At 45.7% G+C, this 22,769-nt stretch overlaps 1 protein-coding gene across 1 annotated transcript in view; it reads right to left on the bottom strand.

Annotated features, from left to right (window-relative positions):
• LOC135050869 (uncharacterized) overlaps window positions 1-22,769 on the bottom strand; it is a 187,166-nt gene that overhangs the window by 131,044 nt on the left and 33,353 nt on the right. Inside the window, exon 2 of the mRNA XM_063957151.1 lies at window positions 14,880-14,958. Within this exon, the coding sequence (XP_063813221.1) occupies window positions 14,880-14,958 (79 nt within the window). The remainder of the gene's footprint in view (window positions 1-14,879; window positions 14,959-22,769) is intronic.

A 22,769-nucleotide genomic window follows, 5' to 3' on the forward strand; every position in this document is an offset into this window, starting at 1 on the left:
TTGTATATACTATATATATAATTGTATATGTATACCACCTACCCGTGTTTTTTTTTTTTCTTTCTTCTTGATACATACTACTATAGTAGCTTACTGTAGCAGTCTGCGGTGCTGCTGAGCTGACAGTGTCCAGCAGGTCCGTCATCAGTCATTACATAATAAATATATATACCTGTGCGGCTGCAGTACTAGTGATATTATATATATATATATATATATATATATATATATTAATTTCATCTCATTATCATCCAGTCTATATTAGCAGCAGACACAGTACGGTAGTCCACGGCTGTAGCTACCTCTGTGTCGGCAGTCGCTGGTCCATCCATAATTGTATACCACCTACCCGTGTTTTTTTTTTCTTTCTTCTTGATACATACTACTATAGTAGCTTACTGTAGCAGTCTGCGGTGCTGCTGAGCTGACAGTGTCCAGCAGGTCCGTCATCAGTCATTACATAATAAATATATATACCTGTGCGGCTGCAGTACTAGTGATATTATATATATATATATATATATATATTAATTTCATCTCATTATCATCCAGTCTATATTAGCAGCAGACACAGTACGGTAGTCCACGGCTGTAGCTACCTCTGTGTCGGCAGTCGCTGGTCCATCCATAATTGTATACCACCTACCCGTGTTTTTTTTTTCTTTCTTCTTGATACATACTACTATAGTAGCTTACTGTAGCAGTCTGCGGTGCTGCTGAGCTGACAGTGTCCAGCAGGTCCGTCATCAGTCATTACATAATAAATATATATACCTGTGCGGCTGCAGTACTAGTGATATTATATATATATATATATATATATATATATATAAATTTCATCTCATTATCATCCAGTCTATATTAGCAGCAGACACAGTACGGTAGTCCACGGCTGTAGCTACCTCTGTGTCGGCAGTCGCTGGTCCATCCATAATTGTATACCACCTACCCAGGGTTTTTTTTTTCTCTTTCTTCTTGATACATACTACTATAGTAGCTTACTGTAGCAGTCTGCGGTGCTGCTGAGCTGACAGTGTCCAGCAGGTCCGTCATCAGTCATTACATAATAAATATATATACCTGTGCGGCTGCAGTACTAGTGATATTATATATATATATATATATATATATTAATTTCATCTCATTATCATCCAGTCTATATTAGCAGCAGACACAGTACGGTAGTCCACGGCTGTAGCTACCTCTGTGTCGGCAGTCGCTGGTCCATCCATAATTGTATACCACCTACCCGTGGTTTTTTTTTTCTCTTTCTTCTTGATACATACTACTATAGTAGCTTACTGTAGCAGTCTGCGGTGCTGCTGAGCTGACAGTGTCCAGCAGGTCCGTCATCAGTCATTACATAATAAATATATATACCTGTCCGGCTGCAGTACTAGTGATATTATATATAAATATATATTAATTTCATCTCATTATCATCCAGTCTATATTAGCAGCAGACACAGTACGGTAGTCCACGGCTGTAGCTACCTCTGTGTCGGCAGTCGCTGGTCCATCCATAATTGTATACCACCTACCCGTGTTTTTTTTTTTTCTCTTTCTTCTTGATACATACTACTATAGTAGCTTACTGTAGCAGTCTGCGGTGCTGCTGAGCTGACAGTGTCCAGCAGGTCCGTCATCAGTCATTACATAATAAATATATATACCTGTCCGGCTGCAGTACTAGTGATATTATATATATATATATATATATATATATATATATATTAATTTCATCTCATTATCATCCAGTCTATATTAGCAGCAGACACAGTACGGTAGTCCACGGCTGTAGCTACATCTGTGTCGGCAGTCGCTGGTCCATCCATAATTGTATACCACCTACCCGTGGTTTTTTTTTTCTCTTTCTTCTTGATACATACTACTATAGTAGCTTACTGTAGCAGTCTGCGGTGCTGCTGAGCTGACAGTGTCCAGCAGGTCCGTCATCAGTCATTACATAATAAATATATATACCTGTGCGGCTGCAGTACTAGTGATATTATATATATATATATATATATATATATTAATTTCATCTCATTATCATCCAGTCTATATTAGCAGCAGACACAGTATGGTAGTCCACGGCTGTAGCTACCTCTGTGTCGGCAGTCGCTGGTCCATCCATAATTGTATACAACCTACCCGTGGTTTTTTTTTTTTCTCTTTCTTCTTGATACATACTACTATAGTAGCTTACTGTAGCAGTCTGCGTTGCTGCTGAGCTGACAGTGTCCAGCAGCTCCGTCATCAGTCATTACATAATAAATATATATACCTGTCCGGCTGCAGTACTAGTAATATTATATATATATATATATATATATATATTGATTTCATCTCAATATCATCCAGTCTATATTAGCAGCAGACACAGTACGGTAGTCCACGGCTGTAGCTACCTCTGTGTCGGCAGTCGCTGGTCCATCCATAATTGTATACCACCTACCCGTGTTTTTTTTTTTTCTCTTTCTTCTTGATACATACTACTATAGTAGCTTACTGTAGCAGTCTGCGGTGCTGCTGAGCTGACAGTGTCCAGCAGGTCCGTCATCAGTCATTACATAATAAATATATATACCTGTGCGGCTGCAGTACTAGTGATATTATATATATATATATATATATATATATATATTAATTTCATCTCATTATCATCCAGTCTATATTAGCAGCAGACACAGTACGGTAGTCCACGGCTGTAGCTACCTCTGTGTCGGCAGTCGCTGGTCCATCCATAATTGTATACCACCTACCCGTGTTTTTTTTTTCTTTCTTCTTGATACATACTACTATAGTAGCTTACTGTAGCAGTCTGCGGTGCTGCTGAGCTGACAGTGTCCAGCAGGTCCGTCATCAGTCATTACATAATAAATATATATACCTGTGCGGCTGCAGTACTAGTGATATTATATATATATATATTAATTTCATCTCATTATCATCCAGTCTATATTAGCAGCAGACACAGTACGGTAGTCCACGGCTGTAGCTACCTCTGTGTCGGCAGTCGCTGGTCCATCCATAATTGTATACCACCTACCCGTGGTTTTTTTTTTCTCTTTCTTCTTGATACATACTACTATAGTAGCTTACTGTAGCAGTCTGCGGTGCTGCTGAGCTGACAGTGTCCAGCAGGTCCGTCATCAGTCATTACATAATAAATATATATACCTGTCCGGCTGCAGTACTAGTGATATTATATATAAATATATATTAATTTCATCTCATTATCATCCAGTCTATATTAGCAGCAGACACAGTACGGTAGTCCACGGCTGTAGCTACCTCTGTGTCGGCAGTCGCTGGTCCATCCATAATTGTATACCACCTACCCGTGTTTTTTTTTTTCTTTCTTCTTGATACATACTACTATAGTAGCTTACTGTAGCAGTCTGCGGTGCTGCTGAGCTGACAGTGTCCAGCAGGTCCGTCATCAGTCATTACATAATAAATATATATACCTGTGCGGCTGCAGTACTAGTGATATTATATATATATATATATATATATATATATTAATTTCATCTCATTATCATCCAGTCTATATTAACAGCAGACACAGTACGGTAGTCCACAGCTGTAGCTACCTCTGTGTCGGCAGTCGCTGGTCCATCCATAATTGTATACCACCTACCCGTGGGTTTTTTTTTCTCTTTCTTCTTGATACATACTACTATAGTAGCTTACTGTAGCAGTCTGCGGTGCTGCTGAGCTGACAGTGTCCAGCAGGTCCGTCATCAGTCATTACACAATAAATATATATACCTGTGCGGCTGCAGTACTAGTGATATTATATATATATATATATATATATATATATTAATTTCATCTCATTATCATCCAGTCTATATTAGCAGCAGACACAGTACGGTAGTCCACGGCTGTAGCTACCTCTGTGTCGGCAGTCGCTGGTCCATCCATAATTGTATACCACCTACCCGTGGTTTTTTTTTTTCTCTTTCTTCTTGATACATACTACTATAGTAGCTTACTGTAGCAGTCTGCGGTGCTGCTGAGCTGACAGTGTCCAGCAGGTCCGTCATCAGTCATTACATAATAAATATATATACCTGTCCGGCTGCAGTACTAGTGATATTATATATATATATATATTAATTTCATCTCATTATCATCCAGTCTATATTAGCAGCAGACACAGTACGGTAGTCCACGGCTGTAGCTACCTCTGTGTCGGCAGTCGCTGGTCCATCCATAATTGTATACCACCTACCCGTGTTTTTTTTTTTTCTCTTTCTTCTTGATACATACTACTATAGTAGCTTACTGTAGCAGTCTGCGGTGCTGCTGAGCTGACAGTGTCCAGCAGGTCCGTCATCAGTCATTACATAATAAATATATATACCTGTCCGGCTGCAGTACTAGTGATATTATATATATATATATATATATATTAATTTCATCTCATTATCATCCAGTCTATATTAGCAGCAGACACAGTACGGTAGTCCACGGCTGTAGCTACATCTGTGTCGGCAGTCGCTGGTCCATCCATAATTGTATACCACCTACCCGTGGTTTTTTTTTTTCTCTTTCTTCTTGATACATACTACTATAGTAGCTTACTGTAGCAGTCTGCGGTGCTGCTGAGCTGACAGTGTCCAGCAGGTCAGTCATCAGTCATTACATAATAAATATATATACCTGTGCGGCTGCAGTACTAGTGATATTATATATATATATATATATATATATATTAATTTCATCTCATTATCATCCAGTCTATATTAGCAGCAGACACAGTATGGTAGTCCACGGCTGTAGCTACCTCTGTGTCGGCAGTCGCTGGTCCATCCATAATTGTATACAACCTACCCGTGGTTTTTTTTTTCTCTTTCTTCTTGATACATACTACTATAGTAGCTTACTGTAGCAGTCTGCGTTGCTGCTGAGCTGACAGTGTCCAGCAGCTCCGTCATCAGTCATTACATAATAAATATATATACCTGTCCGGCTGCAGTACTAGTAATATTATATATATATATATATATATATATATATTGATTTCATCTCATTATCATCCAGTCTATATTAGCAGCAGACACAGTACGGTAGTCCACGGCTGTAGCTACCTCTGTGTCGGCAGTCGCTGGTCCATCCATAATTGTATACCACCTACCCGTGTTTTTTTTTTCTCTTTCTTCTTGATACATACTACTATAGTAGCTTACTGTAGCAGTCTGCGGTGCTGCTGAGCTGACAGTGTCCAGCAGGTCCGTCATCAGTCATTACATAATAAATATATATACCTGTGCGGCTGCAGTACTAGTGATATTATATATATATATATATATATATATATATATTGATTTCTTCTCATTATCATCCAGTCTATATTAGCAGCAGACACAGTACGGTAGTCCACGGCTGTAGCTACCTCTGTCTCGGCAGTCGCTGTTCCATCCATAATTGCATACCACCTACCCGTGTTGTTTTTTTTTTCTCTTTCTTCTTGATACATACTACTATAGTAGCTTACTGTAGCAGTCTGCGGTGCTGCTGAGCTGACAGTGTCCAGCAGGTCCGTCATCAGTCATTACATAATAAATATATATACCTGTCCGGCTGCAGTACTAGTGATATTATATATATATATATATATATATATATATATATATATATTAATTTCATCTCATTATCATCCAGTCTATATTAGCAGCAGACACAGTACGGTAGTCCACGGCTGTAGCTACCTCTGTGTCGGCAGTCGCTGGTCCATCCATAAGTATACTAGTATCCATCTATCTCCATTGTTTACCTGAGGTGCCTTTTAGTTGTGCCTATTAAAATATGGAGAACAAAAATGTTGAGGTTCCAAAATTAGGGAAAGATCAAGATCCACTTCCACCTCGTGCTGAAGCTGCTGCCACTAGTCATGGCCGAGACGATGAAATGCCAGCAACGTCGTCTGCCAAGGCCGATGCCCAATGTCATAGTACAGAGCATGTAAAATCCAAAACACCAAATATCAGTAAAAAAAGGACTCCAAAATCTAAAATAAAATTGTCGGAGGAGAAGCGTAAACTTGCCAATATGCCATTTACCACACGGAGTGGCAAGGAACGGCTGAGGCCCTGGCCTATGTTCATGGCTAGTGGTTCAGCTTCACATGAGGATGGAAGCACTCAGCCTCTCGCTAGAAAAATGAAAAGACTCAAGCTGGCAAAAGCACCGCAAAGAACTGTGCGTTCTTCCAAATCCCAAATCCACAAGGAGAGTCCAATTGTGTCGGTTGCGATGCCTGACCTTCCCAACACTGGACGTGAAGAGCATGCGCCTTCCACCATTTGCACGCCCCCTGCAAGTGCTGGAAGGAGCACCCGCAGTCCAGTTCCTGATAGTCAGATTGAAGATGTCAGTGTTGAAGTACACCAGGATGAGGAGGATATGGGTGTTGCTGGCGCTGGGGAGGAAATTGACAAGGAGGATTCTGATGGTGAGGTGGTTTGTTTAAGTCAGGCACCCGGGGAGACACCTGTTGTCCGTGGGAGGAATAGGGCCGTTGACATGCCTGGTGAAAATACCAAAAAAATCAGCTCTTCGGTGTGGAAGTATTTCACCAGAAATGCGGACAACATTTGTCAAGCCGTGTGTTGCCTTTGTCAAGCTGTAATAAGTAGGGGTAAGGACGTTAACCACCTCGGAACATCCTCCCTTATACGTCACCTGCAGCGCATTCATAATAAGTCAGTGACAAGTTCAAAAACTTTGGGCGACAGCGGAAGCAGTCCACTGACCAGTAAATCCCTTCCTCTTGTAACCAAGCTCACGCAAACCACCCCACCAACTCCCTCAGTGTCAATTTCCTCCTTCCCCAGGAATGCCAATAGTCCTGCAGGCCATGTCACTGGCAATTCTGACGAGTCCTCTCCTGCCTGGGATTCCTCCGATGCATCCTTGCGTGTAATGCCTACTGCTGCTGGCGCTGCTGTTGTTGCTGCTGGGAGTCGATGGTCATCCCAGAGGGGAAGTCGTAAGCCCACTTTTACTACTTCCACCAAGCAATTGACTGTCCAACAGTCCTTTGCGAGGAAGATGAAATATCACAGCAGTCATCCTGTTGCAAAGCGGATAACTGAGGCCTTGACAACTATGTTGGTGTTAGACGTGCGTCCGGTATCCGCCGTTAGTTCACAGGGAACTAGACAATTTCTTGAGGTAGTGTGCCCCCGTTACCAAATACCATCTAGGTTCCACTTCTCTAGGCAGGCGATACCGAGAATGTACACGGACGTCAGAAAAAGACTCACCAGTGTCCTAAAAAATGCAGTTGTACCCAATGTCCACTTAACCACGGACATGTGGACAAGTGGAGCAGGGCAGGGTCAGGACTATATGACTGTGACAGCCCACTGGGTAGATGTATGGACTCCCGCCGCAAGAACAGCAGCGGCGGCACCAGTAGCAGCATCTCGCAAACGCCAACTCTTTCCTAGGCAGGCTACGCTTTGTATCACCGGTTTCCAGAATACGCACACAGCTGAAAACCTCTTACGGCAACTGAGGAAGATCATCGCGGAATGGCTTACCCCAATTGGACTCTCCTGTGGATTTGTGGCATCGGACAACGCCAGCAATATTGTGTGTGCATTAAATATGGGCAAATTCCAGCACGTCCCATGTTTTGCACATACCTTGAATTTGGTGGTGCAGAATTTTTTAAAAAACGACAGGGGCGTGCAAGAGATGCTGTCGGTGGCCAGAAGAATTGCGGGACACTTTCGGCGTACAGGCACCACGTACAGAAGACTGGAGCACCACCAAAAACGCCTGAACCTGCCCTGCCATCATCTGAAGCAAGAAGTGGTAACGAGGTGGAATTCAACCCTATATATGCTTCAGAGGTTGGAGGAGCAGCAAAAGGCCATTCAAGCCTATACAATTGAGCACGATATAGGAGGTGGAATGTACCTGTCTCAAGCGCAGTGGAGAATGATTTCAACGTTGTGCAAGGTTCTGCAACCTTTTGAACTTGCCACACGTGAAGTCAGTTCAGACACTGCCAGCCTGAGTCAGGTCATTCCCCTCATCAGGCTTTTGCAGAAGAAGCTGGAGGCATTGAAGGAGGAGCTAAAAGGGAGCGATTCCGCTAGGCATGTGGGACTTGTGGATGGAGCCCTTAATTCGCTTAACAAGGATTCACGGGTGGTCAATCTGTTGAAATCAGAGCACTACATTTTGGCCACCGTGCTCGATCCTAGATTTAAAACCTACCTTGGATCTCTCTTTCCGGCAGACACAAGTCTGCTGGCGTTCAAAGACCTGCTGGTGACAAAATTGTCAAGTCAATCGGAACGCGACCTGTCAACATCTCCTCCTTCACATTCTCCCGCAACTGGGGGTGCGAGGAAAAGGCTCAGAATTCCGAGCCCACCCGCTGGCGGTGATGCAGGGCAGTCTGGAGCGACTGCTGATGCTGACATCTGGTCCGGACTGAAGGACCTGACAACGATTACGGACATGTCGTCTACTGTCACTGCATATGATTCTCTCCCCATTGAAAGAATGGTGGAGGATTATATGAGTGACCGCATCCAAGTAGGCACGTCAGACAGTCCGTACTTATACTGGCAGGAAAAAGAGGCAATTTGGAGGCCCTTGCACAAACTGGCTTTATTCTACCTAAGTTGCCCTCCCACAAGTGTGTACTCCGAAAGAGTGTTTAGTGCCGCCGCTCACCTTGTCAGCAATCGGCGTACGAGGTTACTTCCAGAAAATGTGGAGAAGATGATGTTCATTAAAATGAATTATAATCAATTCCTCCGTGGAGACATTGACCAGCAGCAATTGCCTCCACAAAGTACACAGGGAGCTGAGATGGTGGATTCCAGTGGGGACGAATTGATAATCTGTGAGGAGCGGGATGTACACGGTGATATATCGGAGGATGATGATGAGGTGGACATCTTGCCTCTGTAGAGCCAGTTTGTGCAAGGAGAGATTAATTGCTTCTTTTTCGGTGGGGGTCCAAACCAACCCGTCATTTCAGTCACAGTCGTGTGGCCGACCCTGTCACTGAAATGATGGGTTGGTTAAAGTGTGCATGTCCTGTTTATACAACATAAGGGTGGGTGGGAGGGCCCAAGGACAATTCCATCTTGCACCTCTTTTTTCTTTCATTTTTCTTTGCGTCATGTGCTGTTTGGGGAGTGTTTTTTGGAAGGGCCATCCTGCGTGACACTGCAGTGCCACTCCTAGATGGGCCAGGTGTTTGTGTCGGCCACTAGGGTCGCTTATCTTACTCGCACAGCTACCTCATTGCGCCTCTTTTTTTCTTCTTTGCGTCATGTGTTGTTTGGGGAGTGTTTTTTGGAAGGGCCATCCTGCGTGACACTGCAGTGCCACTCCTAGATGGGCCAGGTGTTTGTGTCGGCCACTAGGGTCGCTTATCTTACTCACACAGCTACCTCATTGCGCCTCTTTTTTTCTTCTTTGCGTCATGTGCTGTTTGGGGAGTGTTTTTTGGAAGGGCCATCCTGCGTGACACTGCAGTGCCACTCCTAGATGGGCCAGGTGTTTGTGTCGGCCACTAGGGTCGCTTATCTTACTCACACAGCTACCTCATTGCGCCTCTTTTTTTCTTCTTTGCGTCATGTGCTGTTTGGGGAGTGTTTTTTGGAAGGGCCATCCTGCGTGACACTGCAGTGCCACTCCTAGATGGGCCAGGTGTTTGTGTCGGCCACTAGGGTCGCTTATCTTACTCACACAGCTACCTCATTGCGCCTCTTTTTTTCTTCTTTGCGTCATGTGCTGTTTGGGGAGTGTTTTTTGGAAGGGCCATCCTGCGTAACACTGCAGTGCCACTCCTAGATGGGCCAGGTGTTTGTGTCGGCCACTAGGGTCGCTTAGCTTAGTCATCCAGCGACCTCGGTGCAAATTTTAGAACTAAAAATAATATTGTGAGGTGTGAGGTGTTCAGAATAGACTGAAAATGAGTGGAAATTATGGTTTTTGAGGTTAATAATACTTTGGGATCAAAATGACCCCCAAATTCTATGATTTAAGCTGTTTTTTAGTGTTTTTTGAAAAAAACACCCGAATCCAAAACACACCCGAATCCGACAAAAAAAATTTGGTGAGGTTTTGCCAAAACGCGGTCGAACCCAAAACACGGCCGCGGAACCGAACCCAAAACCAAAACCCGAAAAATTTCAAGTGCACATCTCTACTATGAATGCAGTGCTATAAAGTTCTTTGAGGTCTGCACCTCGATGTCTGCCTCTACAACGAATCCCGGTTACTGGCTCCTGCCTTCTTCTGAATTTGGCTCATCTCGTTTTGATGAGGTGGCTCTGGTGACGTCCAGCCTAAAGGCCGATGTGAGAGAGATGTGTGCTGAGCGAACCGCTCAGCACACATCTCTCCCACCACTCAGCACAGCGCGATGTGTGCTGAGAGTGCGGGGGGAGACGGGGGGGGGCGCTCACTTCACCCAGCGGGTGAAGTGAGCGACCCGCTAGATTGGTCTGCATGCAGGCCAATCTAGCAGCAGCGATAGCGATGCGCGGTGCTGTGCATCGCTATCGCTGTAGGGGGTACACACGGAGCGATAATGCTTCAGATTGCTTAGAATATCGCTCCGTGAGTATCCCCCTTTAGAGCAAGGGGTTTCTTTCTAGAAAGAACATAACTACCATGCTCAAAGCCATAAGACTGTCTTTGACCAGAGTTTATCACTGTGTTGACGGAATAACTTTGCATACTATTCTCCCAAAATAGTCGACCCATGGTAATGATGAGTCTCACGACTCTCTACATTTCTCCAGGCAAGACGTTACCTAGGTCGGAGGTTGCACTCTAGTCCATTAACACCCAGGTCTCTGACCTGTCTGTACTTTCCGATACCAGCTGGCTCTGGTGTTCTGTTCGTCTGGCCTCCATTGGGGCCCCAGTTGCTTTGAGTCATCTGTTTTTAGCTTACGGTACCTGCAGTCTGCTCACTTTAAGCTTAGACTGGGTGGAGCTTAGATGACTGTTATGGTAGAGAATTTTCTTCCTTGCTATTTCATCACCTGGAACAGTTTATGATTTAAGCGATTGGTCCTGGCGCTCTCCTCTTATTTTTTTGTACAGACCAGAGGGTCCTGCGCAATCTCTTGGGTTGCTTACCCAGGGTGGTCTCCTGGTTTTACGTCAACCAGGAGGTTGTGGTTCTGTCCTCTCTGAAGGTTATGCGGGCTCCTTGCATTACTGCATACAGGGCCTAGGATATCCGCTGATTGGATTCACTCTTCGCTTTGTACGATTTTCACAAGAGGGGTTAGCCAGCTTCACAATAGTACTGTGCCAGATAGTTCTGTCTAACCATGCGTCATATCTTTCGGTGACAGGATCTTTCTACTATGTTTGGGGTGGCACCTCATTCCGCCCTGTGAGTCGGAGTTTCCTGGGCAGCTAAGTGTGGGGCCTCTGCGTAGTAGCTTTACAGGACGGCCACGTAGTCTGTTGCTCACACATTGCTTAAATTTTATGTGTTTAAGATTGACGCCACCTTCGGGTGCAGGGTTCCAGGAGCGTTCCAGCTCTTGAGGGGACAGCTTTAGGACGTCCCAGCATAAAGGAATTCTGTGCCCCCTAGTGGATGACAAAGTAAATAGGATTTATGATCTTACCTGGTTAAATTTTTTTTGTTTGAGTCCATAGGGGGCACAGGACACCTTCACTGATGCACCTGGCTTGCAGAACTTGGTTCCCATATTAGTGGGTGTGTGTCCATCTTCCTGTCAGTGTATCTCTGTGGATTTGATGGTCTTCCTTCTACATGGTTTTCTCCTGGCTCCTGCTGTGGTCTTGCTAACTAAACTGGCGAGCTGGAGGCGTGGTACAGAGGGGAAAGGAGAGTGGGGGCTGCTGGGTAAAAGGTTTAACTGTTTGGTGCCCAGTCTCTCCATCTCCAGCCTATACCCAACGTAAAGGAATCCTGTGCCCCCTAAGAAATTAAATAGATAAGACCATAAATGCTATTTCATGTGTTTAGGAGTGATTATCACTCACAGGACTGTGACACAGCAGCGATAATGTTTTTACTTCTGTGCATGCATCTGAGTCACACCTCCATGTGTCCCAGTTTCACAAGTACAGAGAAGCAGTATAGATTTGGAAGAACGACTGCAGGGAAGTGGGGGTTGGTTGTTATTATTGGACGATTACTGAACGGTAGCAGGAGGGTGGACAAAAAGGCACACTGAGATATTGAGCAGATGTACTAAGCCTTGGAGAGAGGTAAAGTGGTCGGAGATAAAGTACCAACCATTCAGCTCATAACTGTCATTTTTCAAACACAGCCTGTAACATGGCAGTTAAGAGCTGATTGGATGGTACTTTAGCTCTCAACACTTTATCACTCTTAGTACATCTCCCCCTTTGCATCTTAGGGAAGTGTCCGAGACATGTTGCAGAGAGTGGTTGCTTACATAGATGTTCAACCACTCACATAGGAGGCCATACTCAGATGGAGAAACTGTAACTACAGTTTACAAGGTACAAGTTTTGATGGTACGATTGATATAAGCAGTATTTCAGCATTTACGGAAGCTGACAGTGGGTGTCTCAGTACTTGCACATTCTGACACATGGATCTACACCAGGGACAGACTTTGTAGTGTCATTAGCATAAAGACGCGATTGAGATTGCGGTTAAAGACACAGACGTGGCCATAGACACGTCTAAGTACATGTTTATTATGTCATAAATTGTTCTTTATTTTCAATTTCACTTTTCTATATTTGCATGCATTCCATGCATCTGCACAAGCAGTGCCCCCTAAGCCCCAGCATGATTTACAGACTGAGGGCATTTTAGGGCTGGTGACCATGGGGGTCACTGAGACCTGATCGCTCGCAAGGCTGGTTTTTGCAGTCCTGCGTTCACATAGTCGATGCCCACCGGGGAGTGTATTTGGCTGTGCAAGTGTGCGCATGTGCAGCAGGGCAGAGCAATAACACTTTGAGCAGTTTCTGAGTTGCCAAGAATTTACTCAGCCGCTGCGATCACTTCAGCCTGTCCGGTGTCGGAATCAACGCCAGACACATGCCCTGCAAATGCTTGGACACGCCTGCGTTTTTCAAACCACTCCCTGAAAACGGTCAGTTGCCACCAACAAACGACTTCTTCCTGTCAATCTCCTTGCGATTCGCTGTGCGAATGGATTCTTTGTAAAACCCATTGCACAGCAACGATCCGCTTTGTACCCGTGCGACGTGCCTGCGCATTGCGGTGCATACGCATGCGCAGTTCTGATCTGATCGCAGCGCTGCAAAAAACGCTAGCAAGCTATCAGGTCTGAATGACCCCCAAGTCTGTACCACAATGCCAGAATGCGCGTTGTCTCCGTATTGTGGGAGTGCCAAGGTCAGTGTCTGCTCCTGCTGGCACAGATTTATTGGCCTCGGCTGTGGATCTGAGATGGCCATACTGAGTAACCTGAAGTGATCCGAAGCTGTGTCCTGGGACACAGCAGCAGATCGCAGGAGCATACTGGAGGCTTCTATTTACATCAGGCACCTCCTGCTGCATTAGCATATTAATTGTGTGGTATTACATACAACCAGGGACAGATTGGGGCTCTTAATCAGCCTGAGCACGCATGAAAATGGGCAGTGTCATGACTTAAGGAGGAGTGCCATGAGTCAAGGGGGCCTGGCCTCGCATTACGTCTTGTCTCAGGTCAACAGGTACAAAAGGGCGACAGAATTAAAGGTTCGACATAACAATGGTTGACACACAAATAGTCAATACAAGTTTTTTTTGTTTTGTTTTTCTTTCACTTACCATCCACGTGGACTATGTGGCGAGCACAGTGGTAGTAGAGTGAGCCACCTTGCCTAAAGCGTGCTGAGCCTCGTAAGCCCCATGATGGCACACAGTACACTAACTGGGGTTGCATATAATGAAACATATAAAAATGACACCCCAAATACTTTAAAAAAAACTTGTGTTGACCTTTTCTGTGGCAAATTTGCACACCGACCTTTTGACCCTGTCGAACTTCTGTATCTGTCAACCTTAAGGCCCGTACAGACTGGACGATATATCGGCCGTTCTCTTGAACGGCCGATATATCGCGGGTCCGTCGGCCAGTGTGTACGGCCAATACGTCTGTGAACTCCGTCATTCACAGACGTATCGCGTCGGCCCCGCAGCACAGCCGACGGCCAATATATCTAACAATATATTGGCGCGTCGCTGTGTGTGTACGGCGGTCGGCCGACCACCCGTACACATGCTGCGGCGGCCGGCGGTGATTGACAGCTGAACTGGGCGGGCATGTGTACACGCCCGCCCAGTTCATGACGTCAGTCCCCGACGGATCGGGCAGTGTGTATGCTCAACACACTGCCCGATCCGTCCATAGATATATCTGCAGATCTATTGATCTGCAGATATATCTTTCCAGTGTGTACCCACCTTTAGACACAGTCGACCTTTTGACCCTGAAGACCTTTTGACCCTGAAGACATTTTGCATGTCTACTATATGAGGTTGACCTATTGACTGTAAATCTATTTACTGTAGATCTATTATACCACACCCCTATCACCACTTGAGTTTTGAAGCACGGATTGCACTGACATAGTATACACGCCTGCTGGAAGATCGGTTACAGACTGTTTGGGTATGCTCTAGAAATAATTTTGGAGCACTTGCACTTATTTGAAAAGTAAATATAAAAACATGACACCAGCAACAGGAAACCTCACCCAGTTATTGTAAACTTCTAATTTAATGTAATGGCTATCACAACCATCATCACATCTCATGGTTTAGTCACTGCATGGAATAGGGCTACGCCAGTCAGTGTACTAGTAAGTTGTATCTCACAATATACTACATAAATAAAAAGACTTACTCTGCGATAACTGTGTTCTTGCGCTCTTGTCTTCGTTTTTTCTTTTGTTTCCAAGACTTCTGAATCCGTATTGTTAGCCCTTAATAAAATAAACCATTTTAAAACGTAATTCATAAGCATTGTTTCTAATTCATTGAACATTAATTATTTGAAATTGAAAAGACTTATATATTTATCATGCCCAGTGGTAAAGTATATGGTGGTGTAGTCTCTCTAGCGTGCAGCACATACACAATATTAGCCGATGCTTGGCATGATGTGTTATTCATACAATATGATGATCGGTTTTATGTCACCTATTATAATGGGACACAGACATGATCTAGTTATTGAAAACACACAAATAACAGACATTTGCACACGCCCAAAGTATTTTTCATGCTCTTGATAAAACAGCCGACAAGAAAGTAGCAGTATAATCCAAAAGCAGAGGAAAACTGACTCCACCAATGTTATTTATTGATGGGTCATAAAAGTTATGGGAAAATGATTAGGAGAATGGAAGAAACTAGTAGTATTAAAGAACACATTGCGCACTTTTGGCTGAAAAGTAATAGTCTGCGAGAAGCCGGAACTGCTGGACTTTTTAAAGCACCAATAATTTACAAGGCAAAACTAACCAGGTTTTGCCTTGTAAATGATTGCCGCTTTAAAAATATGGGCAATCTCGCACAAAGTACAGCACCACTGGCTTCTCGCAGGCTATTTAGCCCATTGTCTTCCATACTTGGAGACACCTTTACTTCATTATGCAAGAAGTTCAGTATAAAGCGTGGGCTGCTGACACAAAATAGTAACATTTTCATGTTCCATTATAGAGAGCAGAAGCTACTGGTCCATAAAAATGAGAGAGTGCACAAAACAAAATCTATGTGAGCGGTTATGTGCTCTTGATTTATTCCCTATGCATGTACTAATTACATAAAATAATGTGAACATTATCATGTTAATTTTGAAAGAATTTAATGAAAGGCTGAAAACTCTAAGGGGTTTTACCTTTCTGCAGATACTTATTTGCTGTTGGCGCTAAGAGAAGATAACAATGGTCCTAATTCAGACCTGATTACTGCTGTGCGTTTTCGCACAGCAGCTGATCAAGTCTGAACTGCGCATGTGCCAGTGCCGTAGTGCATCGGCGCGTGCCAGACAGCTGACGGCTGAGTGGCGTTTAGGGAGCGCGGTCTGGGCAACGCAGGCGTGCCCGGACCGTTGGGGGGATGGGCCGCGGCGGCTGCATGACGTCACACGCAGCCGCTGCGACCCTCACAGCGACAAGTAGCTCCTGCCAGCGTGCATGAGCTAGGCTGACAGGGAGCTACTCCTAAAGTACAAATTGCTTTTGTATTTGTGCGGGGGGGGGTCAGGCCTGACATGCAGGGCGGACTGGCCCTGTGCTGGACGTCCCCCCACATGTCTCTGTGACTGATCGTAGATTTTCTAAATTTAGCACATCTACGATCAGGTCTGAATTAGGCCCAATATCTATAGATGGACAGCTCCTTTAATTGTTTATATTTTTGTGTTTCATAAAAAAAAAACCTATTCATATCCATGTTTCTCTGGGAGAGATGTGGCAAGCCTTAGAAAGAGACAGCGTGCAGAACTTGTCAAAGCAATTAACGGCTAACTGCCATTTATCTAGCACAGTGTTTGAAGTTAGAAGCTGGTAGTTTTTTTCTGGCAATTACTTCCCTTATCACTCTCCAAGGTGGCGTAACTACTGCCCCCGCAGTCCTCGCGGTGGCTTGGGGGCGAGGGGCTGCGGGGGCGCCACTGATTACAGCAGACTGACATGCGGACGAGCGCCCGCATGTCAGACTGCTTTCTCCTTCCCGCCGCCGCTTGTTGGAGGGACACGGGGCGGGATGTATTAACATACATCGCCGCCCCTCGCCGGTTACCGCAGCAATGTTGATCGCATATGTACTAACATATGCGATCAACATCGCGATGCGGTGACGGAGGCCCCCCGCGATACCTGTTAGGTGGTCTGCGGGGGGTCTCCGTCACCTCCCTGGGGTCCCCACACTGGCTAGATGCCGGGAAGCAGCAGCAGGCTGCCCCCGGGAACCTCCTCTGGCACTGGGGCATATATGGCACTGGGGGGGAGATATCTGGCACTGGGGGGGATATCTGGCACTGGGGGGGGGATGTCTGGCACTGGGGCATATATGGCACTGGGGGGGGGGATGTCTGGCACTGGGGGGGATGTCTGGCACTGGGGGGGGGATGTCTGGCACTGGGGGGGGGTGCCTGGCACTGGGGGGGGGGTGCCTGGCACTGGGGCATATATGGCACTGGGGGGGGATGTCTAACACTGGGGGGGGGATGTCTGGCACTAGGGGGGATATCTGGCACTGGGGGCATATGTGGCACTGGGGGGGGAATATATGGCACTGGCGGCATATCTGGCACGGGGGGAATATCTGGCACTGGGGGCATATGTGGCACTGGGGGGGAATATCTGGCACTGGGGGCATATGTGGCACTGGGGGGGGGGGTATATGTGTACCTGGCACATGGGGGGGGCTATATTTGGCACCGGGGGCATGTGAGTACCTGGCACCGTGGGGGAATATCTGGCACTGGGGTCATATGTGGCACTGGGAGCACAGCCCTAGCAACAAGGACTACCTCCTAGCAACGAGCATGACACCCAGTGCATGAAACACCCGACAACGAGCATGACACCCAGTGCATGAAACACCTGACAACGAGCATGACACCCAGTGCATGAAACACCTGGCAACGAGCATGACACCCAGTGCATGAAACCCCTGACAACGAGAAGGTAATTGAAAAGTAATTAGAAGCCTTACTGTAGGACTTAATGTGTAATGGGCATTACGGTGTGTGGCATAATGTATCACGGACATTGCGGTGTGTGTCATAATGTGTCACAGGCATTACGGTGTATGGTATACTATATCGCGGGCATTGTGATATGTGGTATAATGTCTCAGGATCATTGCAGTGTGTGGCATAATGTATCACGGACATTGCGGTGTGTGTCATAATGTGTCAGGCATTACGGTGTGTGGTATACTATATCACGGGCATTGTGGTATGTGGTATAATGTCTCTGGGTCATTGCAGTGTGGCATAATACATAACGGGCATTGCGGTGTGTGGCATAGGGTATAACGGGCAGGGCATTGCGGTATGTGTCACAGGCATTACGGTGTATGGTATACTATATCACGGGCATTGTGGTATAATGTCTCAAGGTCATTGCGGTGTGTGTCATAATGTGTCACAGGTGTCAGGTCCGGGTGTTTTTGTGAATCCGTTAACCCGGGACCAACCACAGGTGTAGGTGCTGGGCTATGAAGAAAAGCAGGGAGGACGAAGAAAGTTCCGATTCATATATTTATTCAAAATAACAATTCAGTAAAGAGTTAACTGACAAGTTGTTAATCATCATATTATACTGAAGTATTGCAGGAATAATATGCAAGAGAAAACTCAAAAATACATAAAAGAAATGTTCATGGAAACATATGCAAAACAAGCTGATGAATAAATGTTGGATTGTCCAAATATAAACGAGCTTTGATGCTGAACTGCAGAATATGATTAACTGGATAATGCAGACATGAAGAGATAACTGTAAGGATTTGCAATGGAGTTTTGAGAGTTAACTGAGAGACTGTGAAGAATTATCCTTGTTATGACAACATAGCAAATATAAACAAGCTTTGATGCTGAACTGCAGAATGTTATTAACTGGATAATGCAGACATGAAGAGATAACTGTAAGGATTTGCAATGGAGTTTTGAGAGTTAACTGAGAGACTGTGAAGAATTATCCTTGTTATGACAACATAGCAAATATAAACAAGCTTTGATGCTGAACTGCAGATTGTGTTTAACTGGTTAATGCAGACATGGAGAATTAACTGTAAGAATTGGCAATGGAGCTTTGAGAGTTAACTGAGAGACTGTGATGAATTATCCTTGTAATGACAACATAGCAAATAAAAGTACTGAATTGGGTTACTTGCGGGTTCTGGAGATCACTGTGAAACTGTAGTAGAAGACAAGGTGATGAATGGGTTAAATGCAGAGTTGAACAAACGAACAGCTGAGAGAAACGGAATCCTCCAGACTTTGAATGATAGGCAGACTGACAAGGTAACCTCATGCAGGACACTGGGAATCCAACTATTTCCAATAGGAGTGCAATTAACTGACAGCACAGCGGAGAGCCGGTGGATCTTTCAGCAGTGAAGGCTGCAGACGGACCTCTGGGAACGGAGGCGATATCTGGACCACGGGAATCACACAGGAATGCACGGAGAGAGCTCAGAGCTAGAGCACAGCTTTGATACAACAAAGCACTGGCCCAGAGTAACATAATCCCAGCCTACTTAAAGGCAGCACAAGCACGGGATTGGCTTACACCTGCCCACAGGTGTTTTCACAAGTGCTCTGTATTAGCTATTTGGTCTCCAACATGGCCACCTCCTATACAGCAGACACACCGCAGTGCCTTAGGCCATTTGGTCCCCGCACTCACAGTTCCCAGACTCTGCATTACCTGTGCCATTGATCACGCCGTGTCCCCACACGGGCGCACAGCACCGCAAGCAACCGCACTGGCAACGGATGAACCCCAGAACCCGCAGAGGTAAGAGACCGGTTCGTGACAACAGGCATTGTATGTGCTATAATGTATCAGGGGCATTGCAGTGTATAGCATAATGTATAACGGGCATTGCGATTCCTGTCATAATGTGTCGCGGGCATTACGGTGTGTGGCATAATGTGTCACAGGCATTACGGTGTGTGGCATAATGTGTCACAGGCATTACGGTGTGTGGCATAATGTGTCGGGGGCATTATGGTGTGTGGCCTAATGTGTCATGTGCATTATTGTGTGTGGAATAATGTCTAAGGGCCATTGCAGTATGTGGCATAATGTATACTGGGCATTACTATAAGGAGGAAAAATGACAAATAATGTAAGGGGCATGAATCAGGATTATTTTTCTTTCCTGTGGTGGCTAACGTCTGGGCGTGCAGGTTGCAAAACTGGGGTATAAGGTAGTCTTTTCCTGCAATACCACGCCCCTTTATGAGAAACCACGCCCATTCCAACAAAACCACGCCCCTTTTTTGCAGCGCGCGCCGAAGGCGCGCGCATATTTATCCCTTTCTTGCTCCCAATTATGCGGCGGGGGGGGGGGGCGCCAAAGAATTTTTTGGCTTGGGGGAGAAAAATTTCTAGTTACGCCACTGCGAAGGCTTGATACATGTTCCCTAGATAGTCTACAATTTCTGCTAAAGAATTATTAAAACTTCACTAGAGCACAGTCATGGGTAGTCCGCTTTAGGGCAATCTACGCCCTTGGAAGAATCAAGTCACTTTGTATATGTATTCAATGTGAACTATTTCACATGCAGAAATTTGGATGTAGAAACAAAGCCCCTTGCCACAGATTCTATTCCCACTCTATGGGTGTCGTGAACACCCGCAAGTGGGAATAGACCCTGTGGGTTGGAATTTCGACTTCCGACATTTTTAGCGCCGATAACATAGCCACATTCCGTATGGAAGGTACCATGTGATTAAACATGTGTTGGCTGCAACCATTCATGTAAGGGGTACTTTGCTCCACAGGTGACTGAACAGGTTGGGGGACATAGCTGCAACTAGGAGGGGCTAAGGGGACATGCGCCCTGGGTGCAGAATCTGTGTGTGTGTGTGGGGGGAGTGGGGCAAATTACTGCCTTGCCCCGTGTACCAAAAATCCCAGTTTCGGCCCTGTGGGGGAGATGTGCTAAGCAGTGAAAAGAGTGGAGAAGTGAGCCAGTGGAGAAGTTGCTCGTGGCAACCAATCAGCTGCTCTGTATTATTTTATAGTAAAATGCTGATTGGTTGCTATGGGCAATTTCTCCACTGGCTCACTTCTCCATTCTTTTCACTGCTTGGTACATCTCCACCCAAATGTTTCACCACAGTTGGATTCCTCCAGCATAGAATGCACAGCTTTTAGGAACAAGTTCTCTTTAGTGGTAAGATCACCACTGAACTGCAGCTGCTAGAAAGCAACATATTGCTAAACCTCATTTGTCACAACGGGAAATAGATAGGAAAAGACTAAACAAAATGTGCAGGATAAAGAACTTCCTCTTTTCAAAAATAGTTTTATTTTTACAATAATGTTCAGTAGAAAGCTGTCACCACAGTACTGTACGTTGATAAAAACAAGAATCAACAGTTCTCTTACGTCCTAGAGGATGCTGGGGTCCACATTAGTACCATGGGGTATAGACGGGTTCACCAGGAGCCATTGGCACTTTAAGAGTTTGAGAGTGTGGGCTGGCTCCTCCCTCTATGCCCCTCCTACCAGACACAGTCTACAAACTGTGCACGAGGAGACGACATACTTCGAGAGAAGGACTTAACACAGATAGTGGTGAGATTCATACCAGCTCACACATAGGAGGAGCCGGTCACGGCTAGGGAATCTCTCCAGAGCTTCTTTAGTAAAAAAATTTTTTTAGAGTTTATTATTTGCCAGGGAGGCTGCTGGCAACAGCCTCCCTGCTTCGTGGGACTAAGGGGGGAAGTAGTGCCCGCCCTGCGGGGTCTGAGCCACTATCTCCGCTGACAGGATACTGAGCTCCTGAGGGGACAGATCATTCCCCGCCACAGGGGATCGCTCACCCCCAGCAGCATGCCGCCACCCCCTTACAGAGCCAGAAGATCAGTGGCGAGTGAGTCACCGACCCCCTAGCAAGCAGGGGGCCGGTGTGAAGATGGCGGCAACAGGGTAGGGAGCACGGTTTTTAACCGCGCTCCGGAGCTCAGAGCCAAACTGTGTGGCGCTGTGAGGGGCGCCCTGAGCCTGCGCCTGAACCCTGCACTGGTCAGCAAGCCTATCGGGGTCCGTGGATCTCAGCCAGCATATACCTCAGGTCAGTGTAATCCTTGTGAAGAGCGGGGAGACAGCGCTATTTTGGGGGCGGTGCTTCTCCTCAGAGTGGACCCAGCAGCGTTCAGTGCCATTTTCCCGCCTGCACAGCGCTGTCCAGGAAGAGCAAGTCCCTCCACAGCAACTCCAGCTATCTCTCACAGTATCAGGGGGTTGTAGAAGGGGGGACTGAATAAAGACTGTGTAACCTATTAAGGTGCACAGTCAGCGCTGGTAGGGTGTCTGTCTCCCCTTACCTTAGAAGCGCTGTGTGTGGGTTGGCTCCAATCTCTGTGTCTCTCTTGCCATTCTTGGGGGTGAAACTCTGTCTATTCTCCCCTGTGTGTGTGTGGAGTGTCTGTGGTCTCCTTTACGCTATGTCCAAGGACTCTGTGTCATATGCTGCAGAGAACATGTCCTCTCAGGATGATCCCATTCCATGTAATCAGGATTGCACTGTTTTAGCAGTGATACCAGCAAGGGAGCCTGAATGGTTATCCTCTATCAAATCTATGATTTCTCAGATCTCTAATAGGGTTGCACAAAATGAATCTGCAACTCAGGCTTTACAGAACTCTATGGCAGACTGGCCCAGTTCTGGTACCTCAGGGCCCCCCGCTGTATGTTCCCATAAACGTGCTCTTGCACAGATCATGCAAGATGACACGGTTAGGGATGTGTTGAATATTGCTGATACAACACCTGAGCAGGTTGAGGAAGCTTACTTCACGGAAAGTAAGAAAGCCTCGCTAACCTTCCCTGCGTCAAAAGAATTAAATGCTATTTTTGAAAAGGCTTGGGAAAACCCTGAGAAAAATTCCAGATCCCTAAAAGGGTCCAGGTGGCGTTTCCTTTCCCTGCGGAGGATCGAAAAAAATGGGAAATCCCACCTATTGTTGACGCGTCTGTATCCAGACTCTCAAAAAAGGTGGTTTTACATGTTCCAGGATCTACCGCCTTGAAACAGCCG

The sequence above is a fragment of the Pseudophryne corroboree genome, chromosome 2 (assembly GCF_028390025.1).
Source record: "Pseudophryne corroboree isolate aPseCor3 chromosome 2, aPseCor3.hap2, whole genome shotgun sequence".
NCBI lineage: Eukaryota > Metazoa > Chordata > Amphibia > Anura > Myobatrachidae > Pseudophryne > Pseudophryne corroboree.